Source organism: Coturnix japonica, chromosome 27 (genome assembly GCF_054131305.1).
Source record: "Coturnix japonica strain WE chromosome 27, WE-NBRP24, whole genome shotgun sequence".
In the NCBI taxonomy this organism is placed as follows: domain Eukaryota; kingdom Metazoa; phylum Chordata; class Aves; order Galliformes; family Phasianidae; genus Coturnix; species Coturnix japonica.
Window position 1 is genome coordinate 1 of NC_140689.1, and position 15,573 is coordinate 15,573.

Here is a 15,573-nt window from a genome sequence, read left to right on the forward strand (position 1 = left end):
CTCCCTTAAACCCCCCCAGACCCCTATAGACCCCCTTAAACCCCCCTTAAACCCCCCCAAACCCCCACAATCCCCCAAATCCCCCCAGACCCCGCCCCCAAACCCCCTCAAAACCCCCCAACCCCCCCCAAACCCCCCTAGACCCCCCCCCAAACCCCCCAGACCCCCTTAAACCCCCCTAGACCCCCCCAAACCCCCTCCAAACCCCCCTTAAACCCCCCCAGACCCCCATAGACCCCCCAAGACCCCCCTCTAAACCCCCTTAAACCCCCCAGACCCCATAGACCCCCCCAAACCCCCTCCAAACCCCCCTTAAACCCCCCAGACCCCCATAGACCCCCCCAAACCCCCTCCAAAACCCCCCAGACCCCCATAGACCCCCCCCAAACCCCCCTCCAAACCCCCCTTAAACCCCCCCCAGACCCCCATAGACCCCCCCCCATCTGACCGAGAACCCGGCCCATGACGGGCACGAGTGTCTGATCCTGGTTGACGCGGTGACGGTGGCGGCCACGAGGCTGAAGGTGACGATGAGGACGCCCAGGATGACTTGGAGGAATCCCAGAACCAACAGAACCTGCAGCCAGGTTCGGTGTGTTCGGAACCGGGTCAAACTTCGAGACGAACGACCCGTTAATGAACGGCTGGAATCGCTGCTGGACGGCATGGCGGATAGAACCGAACCGAACCCGGAACCGGGATGGAAACGAGCGACCCAAATGGGAGAATCAACGTCGGAACCGGGACGGCCCCTCCGTCTGCTGTAATGGGGGGGGGGGGGTTCGGTTCGGATCCTCAGCTCCGTTCGCTCATCGGATCGATCTCAGAGCCCCTCGTTGGGGGTCTCGTCCTCCCCCTCCTCTATCGGCGGCCGTGGGGGGGTCATACCGGACCGGGGGGGGGGTTCGGTACCGACCCGGACCCACACGGTACAGCGGTTCCGGTCGGGCGGAGCGTTGCGGGCCGCGTTCAGCTCTGAGCATCCTCCGGTAACAGCGGGGGGGCTCCGGGCGATAAGAAAAAGAAGAACGACCCCCCCCCATCCGCTCTCACCGCCGTTATTTACCGGGACCCCCCCCACCCCACCCGGTGAGGAGGGGTCGCGGTACCGGAGGGGTCGCGGTACCGGAGGGGTCGCGGTACCGGCGATACCCCCCCCCCCCCACACCGGGACACGGAGCCGCGGCCGCGCCCCGATGCGGAGGGGCAGAGCCGGGAGCGCATCGAACCCCCCCCCACGTTAACGCCCCCCCCACGTTAACGCCCCCCCCACGTTAACGCCCCCCCCCACGTTAACGCCCCCCCCCCCACGTTAACGCCCCCCCCCCCCCCACGTTAACGCCCCCCCCCCCCCACGTTAACGCCCGCCCCGCAGCCCCGGGGGGGGGGGACACGGAGATACCGGCACCGGGGGCCGCCCATAGGATGGAACGACGGGAGATGGAGTCCCGTGTAACGGGGGAGGCGGCACCGCCCCGCACGGAGACCCCCCCCCCCATATTTAACACCCCCCCACCTTATTTAACCCGCCCCCCCAGCATGGAGACCCCCCCCCCCCATTTAACCCCCCCATCCCTTAGAACGAGGTCACAGCCCGGAGACTGGAGACCGCCCCCCCCCCAATTTAACCCACCGCCCCGCATAGAGACCCCCCCCCATTTAACCCACCCCCCCTTATTTAACCCACCCCCCCCCATTTAACCCTCCACCCCACCCCTCAATTTAACCCACCCCCCCCATTAGAACGAGGTCACAGCCCGGAGACTGGAGACCCCCCCCCCCCCCCCCAATTTAACCCACCGCCCCGCATAGAGACCCCCCCCCCATTTAACCCCCCACCCCTCAATTTAACCCACCCCGACCTTAGAACGAGGTCACAGCCCGGAGCCTGAAGACCCCCCCCACTATTTAACCCCCCCCATTTAAGCCACAGCCCCGCATGGAGCCCCCCCACCCAATTTAACCCACACACCCTGGAAGGAGCCCCCCCCCCATAGAACGAGGTCACAGCCCGGAGCCTGGAGACACCCCCCCCCCCCCCCCCATTTAACCACCCCCCCCATGGAGACCCCCCCCATTTAACCCACCATCCCCCCCTCGCATGGAGACCCCCCCCCCATTTAACCCCCAACCCCCCTATTTAACCCACGCCCCCCCATTTCTCCCCACCCATTTAACCCCCCACCCCCCCATTTAACCCCCCACCCCCCCATTAAACCCCACCCCCACCTCTATTTACCCCCCCCTCCATTGAACCCACCCCCCCGCATTGGGACCCCTCCCCATTTAACCCCCCCCTTTATTTAACCCACCCTCCCCCCCATTTAACCCCACCCCCCCATTTAACCCACCCTCCCCCCTATTTAACCCCCCCCATTTCATCTCCCTTCATTTAACCCCCACCCCCCCTTATTTAACCCCACCCCATTTAACTCACCCCCCATATTTAATCCCCCCATTTAACCCCCCCATTTAACCCACCTCCCCCTATTTAACCCCCCCCCATTTAACCCCCCCCTACTGAACTCCCCTCCCCATTAAGCCCCCATTAACCCCCCCCCTCCCCCCTATTAACGCCCCCCCCATTAACCCCCCCCAGTTGAGTTCAACTTCATTTATTCCTTAAATTAAAAACCAAAGGCAGGTTCGCATTCGGCACAGCAATGGGGGGGGGGGAGGGGGGGGGTACCACAACCAAACCCCCCCCCACAAGGAACATGTGAAGGCACGAACCCCCCCCCCCAATAAGGAGCAGCAGGAATGAACCCCCCCCCCCCCAACCAAGCACAACTCACAGCCCCCCCCCCATAATAATAATGCCGGAGGGGGGCTTCACCCCATAGCCAGGAGCACAGGGGCGTGCAATGCAATGCACACCCCCAACCAGTAGGGGGCGCTGCTAAGAGATACGACATGGGGTTAATGGGGGGTTAATGGGGGGGGTAAATGGAGGTGGTGAATGGGGGGGGGGCTTATGGGGGGGAGGATGCTGCCCCATAGCAGAACAAAAAGGGGAACATACAAGGGAGGCACCACTGCTGCCCAGCACAGCGTATCCCCACACTCAGTGGGCAGAGAATAAGGGGGGGGTCTTCCCCACACGGCCCCCCCCATAGACAGAGCCCCCCCCCCATCCGGGGGTCTCACTGCAAAGGGAACACAAAGACCCCCCCCCAAACCAAGGCTGCATCGGCTCCTGAGTGTGGCCTGAGCCCCACAGCAGCACATGGTGGGGGGGGAGGACACAAAGACCCCCCCCAAACCAAGGCTGCATCAGCTCCTGAGTGTGGCCTGAGCCCTGGGGGGGGGGGGTTAGATTGTATGTAACAGAATGAATGGGCAGCAGCCCATATTGGGGGGGGGGTCAAAACCCACCCAGCAGAGCTAGAAGGGAAAGCAGAGACCCCCCCCATCCATCAGCATAGAGAGAGATGGGCTGCAGCACCAGCCAGCACAGGGACAAGGAAAAGGGGGGGGGGGTTAATGGGGGGGAGGTAATGGGAAATGGGGGGGCAGAGAGCAGCAGACCCAGTGCTCCCAATGTGGGACCATCCAGTAGGGATGGGGGGGGCTATGGGGCTCCCAGCCAGCTATGGGGCTCCCAACCCAGCTATGGGGCTCCCAGCCAGCTATAGGGCTCCCAACCCAGCTATGGGGCTATGGGGGCTCCCAACCCAGCTATGGGGCTCCCAACCCAGCTATAGGGCTACGGGGGCTCCCAGCCAGCTATGGGGATCCCAACCCAGCTATGGGGGCTCCCAACCCAGCTATGGGGCTCCCAACCCAGCTATGGGGCTCCCAGCTAGCTATGGGGATCCCAACCCAGTTATGGGGCTCCCAACCCAGCTATAGGGCTATGGGGCTCCCAGCCAGCTATAGGGCTCCCAACCCAGTTATGGGGGCTCCCAACCCAGCTATGGGGCTCCCAACCCAGCTATAGGGCTACGGGGGCTCCCAGCCAGCTATAGGGCTCCCAACCCAGTTATGGGGGCTCCCAACCCAGCTATGGTGCTCCCAACCCAGTTATGGGGCTATGGGGCTCCCAACCCCGCTATGGGGCTCCCAACCCAGCTATGGGGGCTCCCAGCCAGCTATGGGGGCTCTCAACCCAGCTATGGGGCTCCCAACCCAGCTATGGGGCACAGAAGGCGTTGGTGGCAGCACCTGCAGCTGATGCAGACAATGCAGGGATGGGGGGGGGGGGGCATCCAATGAAAGTGCAAACCTTGGGGTTTCCTCTTCGTGGGGGGGGCAGAGCTATGGGGCTGCCAGCCAGTTATGGGGTTATGGGGCTATGGGGGCTCCCAACACAGCTATGGGGCTCCCAACCCAGCTATAGGGATCCCAGCCAGTTATGGGGGCTCCCAACCCAGCTATGGGGGCTCCCAACCCAGCTATGGGGGCTCCCAACCCAGCTATGGGGCTATGGGGCTCCCAGGCAGCTCTATGGGGCTGCCACCCATCTATGGGGCACGGAAGGCGTTGGTGGCAGCCCCAGCAGCAGCGTTGGCCGCAGCCGTGCGCACGGCTTGGTTGGAAAAGACCCCGGCAGCAAATTCCTCCTGGGCCTTTTGGAAGCTGGCGCCGGTGCGACGGTACAGGGAGTGGATCTGGGGCAGAACAGGAGGGTTTAAGGTCTGAGCGTCAGCGTTAAACCAAACCCAACCCAACCCCAACCCAACCTCAATCCAACCCCAACCCAACCCCAATCCAACATCAATCCAACCCCAACCCAATCCCAACCCAACCCAACTCAATCCAAGCCAACCCCAAGCCAACCCCAATCCCAACCCAACCCCAACACCAACCCAACTCAATCCAACCCAACACCAACTCCAATCCAACCCCAACCCCACCCCAATCCCAATCCAACCCCAACCCAACCCCAACTCAATCCAAGCCAACCCCAACCCAACCCCAACCCCAACTCAACCCCAATCCAACCCCAACCCCAATCCAACCCTGACTCCAATCCAACCCAACTCAATCCAACCCAACTCAATCCAACCCTACCCCAATACGACCCCAACTCAACCCCAACCCAACCCCACACCAACCCAACCCTGACCCCAATCCAACCCAACACCAATCCACCCCAAACCCAACCCCAATGCAACCCTGACCCCAATCCAATCCCAAGCCAACCCCAACCCCAATCCCACACCAATCCAACCCCAAACCCAACCCCAATCCAAGCCAACCCCAACCCAACCCCATCCCAATCCAACCCAACCCCAATCAACCCCATCCCAATCCAACCCAACCCCATCCAAACCCCAATCCAACCCCAACCCCAATACAACATCAATCCAATCTCAACCCAATCCCAACCCGATACAACCCCAACCCAAACCCAACCCCAATCCAACCCCCAATCCAACCCCAACCCAACCCAACTCAATCCAACCCAACCCCAATCCAACCCCAACCTGAATCCAACCCCAATCCAACCCAACTCAATCCAAGCCAACCCCAACCCAACCCCAATCAACCCAATCCCAATCCAAACCCATCCCAATCCAACCCAACCCAATCCAACCCCAACCCCAATCCCACACCAATCCAACCCCAAACCCAACCCCAATCCAAGCCAACCCCAACCCAACCCCAATCAACCCCATCCCAAACCAACCCAAACCCCAAACCAACCAAAGCCCAATGCCAATCCAACCCCAATGCCAATCCAACCCCAATGCCAATCCAACCCCAACCCAACCAAACCCCAATCCAACTTCAACCCAACTCCAACCCCAATCCAACCCAACCCCAACCCAAATCCCAACACAATCCCAACCTGATACAACCCCAACCCAACCCCAATCCAACCCCAGCCCCAATCCAACCCAACCGCAATCCAAACCCCAACCCAATCCCAACCCAGTCCCAACCCAATACAACCCCAACCCCAACTCAATCCCACCACCAACCCAACTCAACCCAATGCAACCCCAATCCAACCCAACCCCAAGCCAATCGAACCCCAACCCAATCCCAACCCCAATCCAACCCAACCCCAAGCCAATCCCAATCCAACCCCAACACCAACCCAACTCAATCCACGCCAACCCCAACCCAACCCTGACCCAACCTCAATCCAACCCCAACTCAACCCCAATCCAACCCCAACCCAATCCAACCCAACCCAACCCCAACCCCAATCCAACCCCAATCCAACCCAAACCCAACCGCAACCCAAACCCAATCCGACCCCACCCCAACACAACCTCAATCCAATCCAACCCCAACCCCAATCCCAACCCCCCCTTAGGCTCAATCCGGAGCCCCCCCCGCCCCCAAACTCACCCTTTCAACATGAAAATCCCCAAAGCAGCCTGTGCTGTGAAGAGCAGCGACACCAGGATCATCATCACGGCCACAGCTTTGTTCTTCTGCAGGGCGACCAGGCTCAGAACCCAACCGCTGTCAAACAGAACCAAAGGAGACGTGGATGCTGTGCCCCCCCACCCCAAATCCCTCTCTTCCAGTCCCAGCCCAGCCCATACCTGAACCCCAGTTTGGACCCCCCCCAACCCCTCTTTTCCAGCCCCATCCCCAGCTCAGCCCATAACTGAACCCCAGTTTGGGACCCCCCCCCCCACTTTTCCATCCCCATCCCAGCCCATACCTGAACCCCACTTTCAGATCCCCCCCCCCCTTTTCCACCCCCATCCCCAGCACAGACCATATCTGAACCCCCAGTTTGGATCCCCCCCCCCTTCCAACCCCTCTTATCCAGCCCCATCCCCATTCCCAGCCCACCCCATACCTGAACCCCCAAGTTTAGGACCCCCACCCCCAACCCCTCTTCTCTTTTCCAGCCCCATCCCCAGCCCAGCCCATACCTGAACCCCAGTTTGGGATCCCCCCCCCCAAAACTTCTCTTTCACCCCCATGCTCAGCACAGCCCATACCTGAACCCCCAGTTTAGGACCACCCCCCCCTTTCCCATCCCCATCCCAGCCCATACCTGAACCCCAGTTAGGGACCCCCCCCCCAACCATCTCTTCCAGCCCCAGCCCCAGCACAGCTCATACCTGAACCCCCACTTCGAGATCCCCCACCTCTTTTCCAGCCCCAGCCCCATCACAGACCATACTGAAACCCCCGTATGGGATCCCACCCCCCCCCAATCCCTCTTTTCTAGCCCCAGATCACACCTGAAGCCCCAGTTTAGGACCCCCACCCCCCCCTTTTCCATCCCCAGCCCATACCTGAACCCTCAGTTTGGGATCCCCCCCTCCCCCAAACCTCCTCTTCTACCCCCATCCCCATCCCAGCCCATACCTGAACCCCAGTATGGGATCCCCCCCCTTCTAACCCCCAATCCCTCTTTTCTAGCCCCATCCCCATCCCAGCCCATACCTGAATCCCCAGTTTAGGATCACCCCCCCCTTTCCCATCCCCATCCCAGCCCATACCTGAACCCCACTTTGGGATACCCCCCCTTATAGCTCCCCTTTTCCACCCCCATCCCCATCCCAGCCCATACCTGAACCCCAGTTAGGGACCCCCCCCACAACCATCTCTTCCAGCCCCAGCCCCAGCACAGCTCATACCTGAACCCCCACTTCGAGATCCCCCTCCTCTTTTCCAGCCCCAGCCCCATCACAGATCATACTGAAACCCGAGTATGGGATCCCACCCCCCCCCCCCCAATCCCTCTTTTCCAGCCCCAGATCACACCTGAAGCCCCAGTTTAGGACCCCCCCCCCCTTTTCCATCCCCAGCCCGTACCTGAACCCTCAGTTTGGGATCAGACCCCCCTCCCCCAAACCTCCTCTTCTACCCCCATCCCCATCCCATCCCATACCTGAACCCCAGTTTGGGATCCACCCCCCTTCTAGCCCCCCTTTTCCACCCCCATCCCCATCCCAGCCCATACCTGAACCCCCAATTAGGGATCCCTGCCCCCCATCCCTTCTCTTCCAGCCCCAGACTCAGCACAGATCACACCTGAACCCCCACTTTGAGATCCCCCCCCCCTCTTTTCCAGCCCCATCCCCATCCCAGCCCAAACCTGAACCCCAGTTTGGGACCCCCCAGCCCCCCCACTTTTCCATCCCCAACCCCATCCCAGCCCATACCTGAACCCCAGTTTGGGATACCCCCCCTTCTAACCCCCCTTTTCCACCTCCATCCCCATTCCAGCCCATACTTGAAACCCCCACTTTGAGATCCCCCCCCTCTTTTCCATCCCCATCCCCATCCCAGCCCATACCTGAATCCCCAGTTTAGGACCACCCCCCCTTTCCCATCCCCATCCCATCCCATACCTGAACCCCACTTTGAGATCCCTCCCCCCTTTTCCACCCCCACCCCCATCCCATCCCATCCCATCCCATACCTGAACCCCCAGTTTGGGACCCCCCCCCCCCTCTTATTCACCCCCATCCCATCCCATACCTGAACCCCAGTTTAGGACCCCCCCCCCTCTTATTCACCCCCATCCCATCCCATACCTGAACCCCCAGTTCGGGATCCCGATGGCCTGCAGGACGTACATCACGTTCTGGGCAAAGAAGATGAAGAAGAAGACAAAGAAGTTGAACGAGCTGTCACTCCTGGGGGGGGGGAGAGATACAACATCAGACACAGCTCAAACCACCCTCAATACAAGGACAGCACACAGCCGGACCCCCAGGACCCCCCCCCCCCAGGGTAGGGATAGACACTGGGGAGGGGTCTCACCCCATCATAGAGCCTGATATCCATAGCAATGAGCCCCATATTGAGCCGATATCCCACCCCCATCACCCTACTTGTCCATAGGGTCAGGTTGGGAGGGGGCTCAAAGCTCATGAAGCTCCAACCCCCCCCAACAAGCAGGACCACCAACCCCCCCCCCCATTAAACAGCAGCTCAGGGTCCCATCCAAGCTGACCCTAAACCTTAAACCCCCAACCCCCCCTATTAAACAGCAGCTCAGGGTCCCATTCAATCTCACCTTGACCCCCCCCAGGGATGGAAGGGGCACCCACAGCCCCTCATAGCAAAGACCCCCCCCTTAAACCCCCCCTCAATCCACCCTAAAACCCCCCCTCAATCCACCCTAAAACCTCAACCCCCCCCCCCCATCCTGTTCTTATCTCCCCCTCCCAATAGTTGCCCCCCCCCCATTTACAGGCCCCCAGGGTCCCAACCCCCCCCCCCCCCCCCATTAAACAGCAGCTCAGGGTCCCATCCAAGCTGACCCTGAACCCCCCAGGGATGGAAGGGGCACCCACAGCCCCTCATAGCACAGACCCCCCCCCCCTTAAACCCCCCCTCAACCCACCCTAAAACCTCAACCCCCCCCCATCCTGTTCTTATCTCCCCCTCCCCAATAGTTCCCCCCCCCCCCATTTACAGGCTCCCAAGGGTCCCAACCCCCCCCCCATATTAAACAGCAGCTCAGGGTCCCATTCAATCTCACCTTGACCCCCCCCAGGGATGGGAGGGGCACCCACAGCCCCTCATAGCACAGACCCCCCCCTTAAACCCCCCCTCAATCCACCCTAAAACCTCATCCCCCCCATCCTGTTCTTATCTCCCCCTCCCAATAGTTCCCCCCCCCCCCATTTACAGGCTCCCAAGGGTCCCAACCCCCCCCCCATATTAAACAGCAGCTCAGGGTCCCATTCAATCTCACCTTGACCCCACCAGGGATGGAAGGGGCACCCACAGCCCCTCATAGCAAAGACCCCCCCCTTAAACCCCCCCTCAATCCACCCTAAAACCTCAACCCCCCCCCCCCATTTACAGGCTCCCTTTAGGTAATGAAGGCTGCAATGTCCCCCCCCCTCACCTGAACGCTCTGTACATGGGCCGGTACCAGCAGACGAAGGAACACGGCGTGTAGAGCAGAACCCAAAGGATGGACAGACCGAAACCGGAACCAGAACCGGGATCAACACAGAACCAGGCCAGGGAGGAGAGGAAGTTCAGCAGCAGAGACACGGCGCTGGCTGAGATGGAGGAGATGGGTCACACAGAGCAACTCCCCCCCCAACCCCACCTGGACCCCCCCCAAACACCCCCCCCCAGCCTCCCCAAGCTCCATTTGGACCCTCCCCAAACCCCTCCCCCCCCCAGCCTCCTCAAACCCCCACCAAACCTCCCACAAACCCCACCAGGACCCCCCCAAAACCTCCCCAACTCCCCCTCCCAAACCTCCCCGACTCCACCCCCCCCCCCAAATCCCACTCAGACCCCCCACAACCTCCCAAACCCCCCTCCAAACCTCCCCAAATCCCCCAAACCCCACTCGGACCCCCCAGACTCCCCCCCCCCCCCCCGACTCACTTGGACCCCCTCAAACCCCCCCCCCCCCCCCCCACCGACTTCCCCAAAACCTTCCCAAAAATCCCTCCCTCCAAACCCCCCCCAGACCCCCCCCCAAACATCCCTAAATCCCACTCCTCAGTCCCCCCCCCCCAACCCTCCCCTCAACCCCCCCCCAGACCTCCCCAAACCCCCCCAGACCCCACCCCTACCCCCCAAACAGACCCATACAGAGGTAATACATGCCCCCCCCCCCCCCAAACCTCCCCAACCTCCCCCCCCCCCCCCCAAGTCCTCCCCAGACCCCCCACCCCAAACCCCTTTCAAAGCCCCCCAAACCTCCCCCCCAACCCCAACTGACCTGACCCATCCAGAAGTAATACATGGCCCCCCCCAAAACCCCCCTTAGACCCCAATGGGATCCCCCCAGACCCACAAACCCCCCCCAACACCCCCCCTCCCCCCAGATCCACTGGGACCCCCCAGACCCCAAACCACCCCAAGCCCCCCCTAGATCCCAATGGGACCCCCCCAGACCCCCCTTGCAACCCCCCCCCCCAATTATTGACCCATCCACAGGTAGTACATGCACCCCCCCACCAAAATCCCCCCACTGGGACCCCCCAGACCCCAACCCCCCCCCCAAACCTCCCCAATCCCCCCCCAACCCCCCCTAGACCCCACTGGGACCCCCCCAGACCCCCAACTGCCCCCAAACCCCCCTTAGACCCCAGTGGAACCCCCCCCCCTTACTGACCCATCCACAGGTAATACATGCCCCCCCCCCAAACCCCGCTTGGACCCCCAACCCCCCCTAGACCCTCTTGGGACCCCCCCCCCCCTAGAAACCCAACCCACCCCCCCCGCCCCCCCATTACTGACCCATCCACAGGTAATACATGCCCCCCCACACTCCAAACCCCACTGGGACCCCCCAGACCCCAAATCCCCCCCAATCCCCCCCCAGACTCCCCTTGGACCCCCTCCCAAACCTCCCCAACCCCCCTCCCAAACCCACTGGGACCCCCCCAGACCCCAAACCCCCCCCCAGACCCCCAACCCTCCCAGTCCCTCCCCGCTCCTCACTGACCCATCCATAGGTAATACATGACCCCCCCCCCCCAAACCCCCTCTAAACCCCCTTAAAACCCCCTTATACCTCCTCAAACCTCCCCAGACCCCACTGGGACCCCCCAGACCCCAAATCCCCCCCAAGCCCCCCCCCAGACTCCCCTTGGACCCCCTCCCAAACCTCCCAACCCCCCTCCCAACCCCACTGGGACCCCCCCAGACCCCAAAGCCCCCCCAACCCCCCCCCAAGCCCCCCCTAGACCCCAATGGGACCCCCCTTGTGACCCCCCCCCCCATTACTGACCCATCCACAGGTAGTACATGACCCCCCCCCCCACCAAAACCCCCCCACTGGGACCCCCCCCCCCAAATCCCCCTTATACCTCCCCAATCCCACCCTAGACCCCACTAGGACCCCCCCAGACCCCCGACCCCCCCCAAAACCCCCCTTAGATCCCAACGGGACCCCCCCAGACCCCCAAACCCCCCCCAACCTCCCCCCCCAGATCCACTGGGACCCCCCAGACCCCAAACCACCCCAAGCCCCCCCTAGATCCCAATGGGACCCCCCCAGACCCCCCTTGCAACCCCCCCCCCCCAATTACTGACCCATCCACAGGTAGTACATGCCCCCCCCCCCACCAAAGCCCCCCCACTGGGACCCCCCCAGACCCCCCCCCTCCCCAAAGCCCCCCCACTGGGACCCCCCCAGACCCCCCCCCCCCCAAAATCCCCCTTATACCTCCCCAATCCCACCCTAGACCCCACTGGGACCCCCCCAGACCCCCAACCCCCCCCCAAACCTCACTGGGACCCCCCCAAACCCTCCCCAAGCCCCCCCTAGACCCCATGGGACCCCCCCAGACCCCAAACCCCCCCAGACCCCAAACCCTCCCGGTCCCCCCCCCCACTCCTCACTGACCCATCCATAGGTAATACATGACCCCCCCCCCCCAAACCCCCTCTAACCCCCCTTAAAACCCCCTTATACCTCCCCAAACCCCCCCTAGACCCCACTGTGAGCCCCCAAACCCCCCCCAAGCCCACCCTAGACCCCAATGGGACCCCCCCCCATTACCGACCCATCCACAGGTAGTACATGCCCCCCCCCCCCACCAAAACCCCCCACTGGGACTCCCCCCCCAAACCCCCCCCCCCCCCAAATCCCCCTTATACCTCCCCAATCCCACCCTAGACCCCACTGGGACACCCCCAGACCCCCAAACCTCCCCCAACCCCCCCCCCCAGATCCACTTGGACCCCCCAGACCCCAAACCACCCCAAGCCCCCCCTAGACCCCACTGGGACCCCCCAGACCCCCCTTGCAACCGCCCCCCCCCAATTACTGACCCATCCACAGGTAGTACATGCCCCCCCCCACCAAACCCCCCCACTGGGACCCCCCCAGACCCCCCCCCCCCCCAAATCCCCCTTATACCTCCCCAATCCCACCCTAGACCCCACTGGGACCCCCCCCAAACCCCACTGGGACCCCCCCAAACCCTCCCCCAAGCCCCCCTAGACCCATGGGACCCCCCCAGACCCCAAACCCCCCCAGACCCCAAACCCTCCCGGTCCCCCCCCCCACTCCTCACTGACCCATCCATAGGTAATACATGACCCCCCCCCAAACCCCCTCTAACCCCCCTTAAAACCCCCTTATACCTCCCCAAAACCCCCTAGACCCCACTGTGAGCCCCCCAAACCCCCCCTAGACCCCTTGGGACCCCCCCCCCATTACGGACCCATCCACAGGTAGTACATGGCAACCCCCCCCCCAAAACCCCCCCCAGACCCCAAAGCCCCCCAACCCCCCCCCCAAGCCCCCCTAGACCCCAGTGGGACCCCCCAGCCCCCCCTTGGGACCCCCCCCCGTTACAGACCCATCCACAGGTAGTACATGGCAACCCCCCCCTCAAACCCCACTGGGACCCCCCCAAACCCCCCCCAAGCCCCCCCTAGACCCCAATGGGACCCCACTGGGACCCCCCCCATTACGGACCCATCCACAGGTAGTACATGCCCCCCCCCCCCCCCCCCCCACCAAAGCCCCCCCACTGGGACCCCCCCCCAGACCCCCCCCCCCCAAATCCCCCTTATACCTCCCCAATCCCACCCTAGACCCCACTGGGACCCCCCCAGACCCCCAACCCCCCCCCAAAACCCCCCTTAGATCCCAACGGGACCCCCCCAGACCCCCAAACCCCCCCCAACCCCCCCCCAGATCCACTTGGACCCCCCAGACCCCCAACCCCCCCCCAAAACCCCCCTTAGACCCCACTGGGACCCCCCAGACCCCCCTTGTGACCCCCCCCCCCCCGTTACGGACCCATCCACAGGTAGTACATGCCCCCCCCCCCCCATATCCCCCCACTGGGACCCCCCCAGACCCCAAACCCCCCCCCCCAGACTCCCTTGGACACCCCCCCCCCCATTACCAACCCATCCACATCCCCCCAAACCTCCCCAGACCCCACTCGGATCCCCCAGACCCCAAACCTCCCCAACCCCCCTCTAGATCCACTGGGACCCCCCCAAACCCCAACCCCCCCAACCCCCCCCTAGACCCCACTGGGACCCCCCCCCATTACGGACCCATCCACAGGTAGTACATGCCCCCCCCCCCCACCAAAATCCCCCCACTTGGACCCCCCAGACCCCAATCCCCCCCTAGACCCCAATGAGACCCCCCCAGACCCCAAAGCCCCCCAACCCCCCCCCAAGCCCACCCTAGACCCCAATGGGACCCCCTTGTGCCCCCCGCCCCATTACGGACCCATCCACAGGTAGTACATGGCCGTGACGGTCCTTTGGAAATCAGCCGGTATCTCCACCGTGATGTCGTGATAGAAACACGGTTGAACCGGGCAGAACGACGGTAACGGCGGCCAATTGTTGGCTCTGCCTACGGGACAACGGCACCGATAACGGATAAGGATGGATATAACGGGATAAAGGACCGAATGGAACGGACCCATAACGGGCCCATAACGGAACCCACCGGAGCCGCCCCCCCCCATGGCGGCGTTCTGCAGCTCCCGTTCCCTCCGGTCCAATTCCTCCGCTTTCCGGTTCAGTTCCTCCTGCCGTTTCAGCAGCTCGGCCGTAGCGGCGGCGGTTGAGGCCTATGGGGGGATAACGGGGATCGGTTGCCATCCTTATTTCCCCGGTATTTTGTACCGGTACCGGTACCGAACCTGTGTCCCGTAGGAGCCGTAGTTCCGTGGTTCGGTTGGGCTCGGTCTCCTCGGTTCTCCTCCATGTGGCGGCGGAACCTCACGGTACGGCGGAGGCTGCGGGGAGTGAGAAGGGAACGGTGAGAGGAACGGGAGCACCGGACCGAACCGAACCGGGACCGAACCGGGACCGGACCGACCCCGGTTCCATCCGCCCCGTGTTGGCTCCTCACCGCGCTGTTCTCAAACGGGTTATAAGCGTCCAACGCCGCGCTGTCGGTACCGGACCGGTGCTGCACCACGGCGGGGTCCTGCAAGAGACGAACCGGGATCGGTACCGGGAACCGGACCGGGATCGGTACCGGGATCACACCGGGGTTACACAGGGTCCAAAGCCTCGCACCTGGAAGGGGTTGTCCGGGAGCACGGCGGGGCCGCCATGTTGGGCCATGGCCGAACCGGGACCGGGACCGGAACCGCCGCCGAGTCCGCCGCGCCAACCCCGCCCCTCGCCGCTGATTGGCTGCCGCCGTCATGACGTCACCGGCGCCGCTCGGGCCTAGCCGCAGGGGGGCTCTGCGCATGCGCTGGATCGGGCTGCACGCTAAGATCACGTGATGCGATCACGTGGCCGGAGTCACGTGGCGGCGTGCGCTCCCTCTTCTCACTTCCGGTCTCGCTGCCCGGAGGCCCCGCTTATAGGGCGGCAAGGCCGGATATAGGGCGGCACGGCCCCGCTTATAGGGTTGAAGGCCTCGCTATGGGGCTGCAGGCCCCGCTTATAGGGCGGCACGGCCCCGCTTATAGGGTTGAAGGCCCAGCTATAGGGCACCAAGGCCCCGGTTATAGGGTTGAAGGCCTCGCTATGGGGCTGCAGGCCCGGCTTATAGGGCGGCGAGGCCTCGGTTATAGGGCTGTGGGCCCCGCTTATAGGGCGGCAGGGCCACGCCATGGGGCTGCAGGCCCCGCTTATAGGGCTCAGCGAGGCCCCGGCTTATAGGGCGGCAAGGCCTCGCTATGGGGCTGCAGGCCTGGTTTATAGGGCTGAAGGTCCCGCTTATAGGGC

The 15,573-nt window shown here is 63.3% G+C and overlaps 1 protein-coding gene and 1 long non-coding RNA gene across 4 annotated transcripts; both read right to left on the reverse strand.

Annotated features, from left to right (window-relative positions):
* Positions 1–2,599: 2,599 nt before the first annotated feature.
* Positions 2,600–4,530, reverse strand: LOC146756296 (uncharacterized). Of its 2 annotated transcripts, none has more exons than XR_014937478.1 (2): positions 4,391–4,530; positions 2,600–3,802 (listed from the first exon to the last, which is right to left on the reverse strand). It is a non-coding gene; the product is annotated as an uncharacterized LOC146756296 (long non-coding RNA). The 2 variants fall into 2 exon arrangements; XR_014937479.1 differs by lacking the exon at positions 4,391–4,530 and adding an exon at positions 3,890–3,917.
* Positions 4,531–6,292: 1,762 nt separating this feature from the next.
* Positions 6,293–15,065, reverse strand: SCAMP3 (secretory carrier membrane protein 3). 2 transcript variants are annotated; one of them, XM_085524550.1, is made up of 8 exons: positions 14,911–15,065; positions 14,741–14,818; positions 14,529–14,624; positions 14,333–14,456; positions 14,108–14,236; positions 9,785–9,944; positions 8,460–8,561; positions 6,293–6,420 (listed from the first exon to the last, which is right to left on the reverse strand). In XM_085524550.1, the coding sequence occupies exons 1-8, from the start codon at positions 14,956–14,958 to the stop codon at positions 6,300–6,302; spliced, it is 858 nt and encodes a 285-aa protein (XP_085380676.1). In that variant the 5' UTR covers positions 14,959–15,065; the 3' UTR covers positions 6,293–6,299. The 2 variants fall into 2 exon arrangements, with proteins under 2 accessions (XP_085380676.1, XP_085380677.1); XM_085524551.1 differs by having other exon boundaries at positions 6,304–6,420; positions 8,460–8,509.
* Between the last annotated feature and the right edge of the window lie 508 nt (positions 15,066–15,573).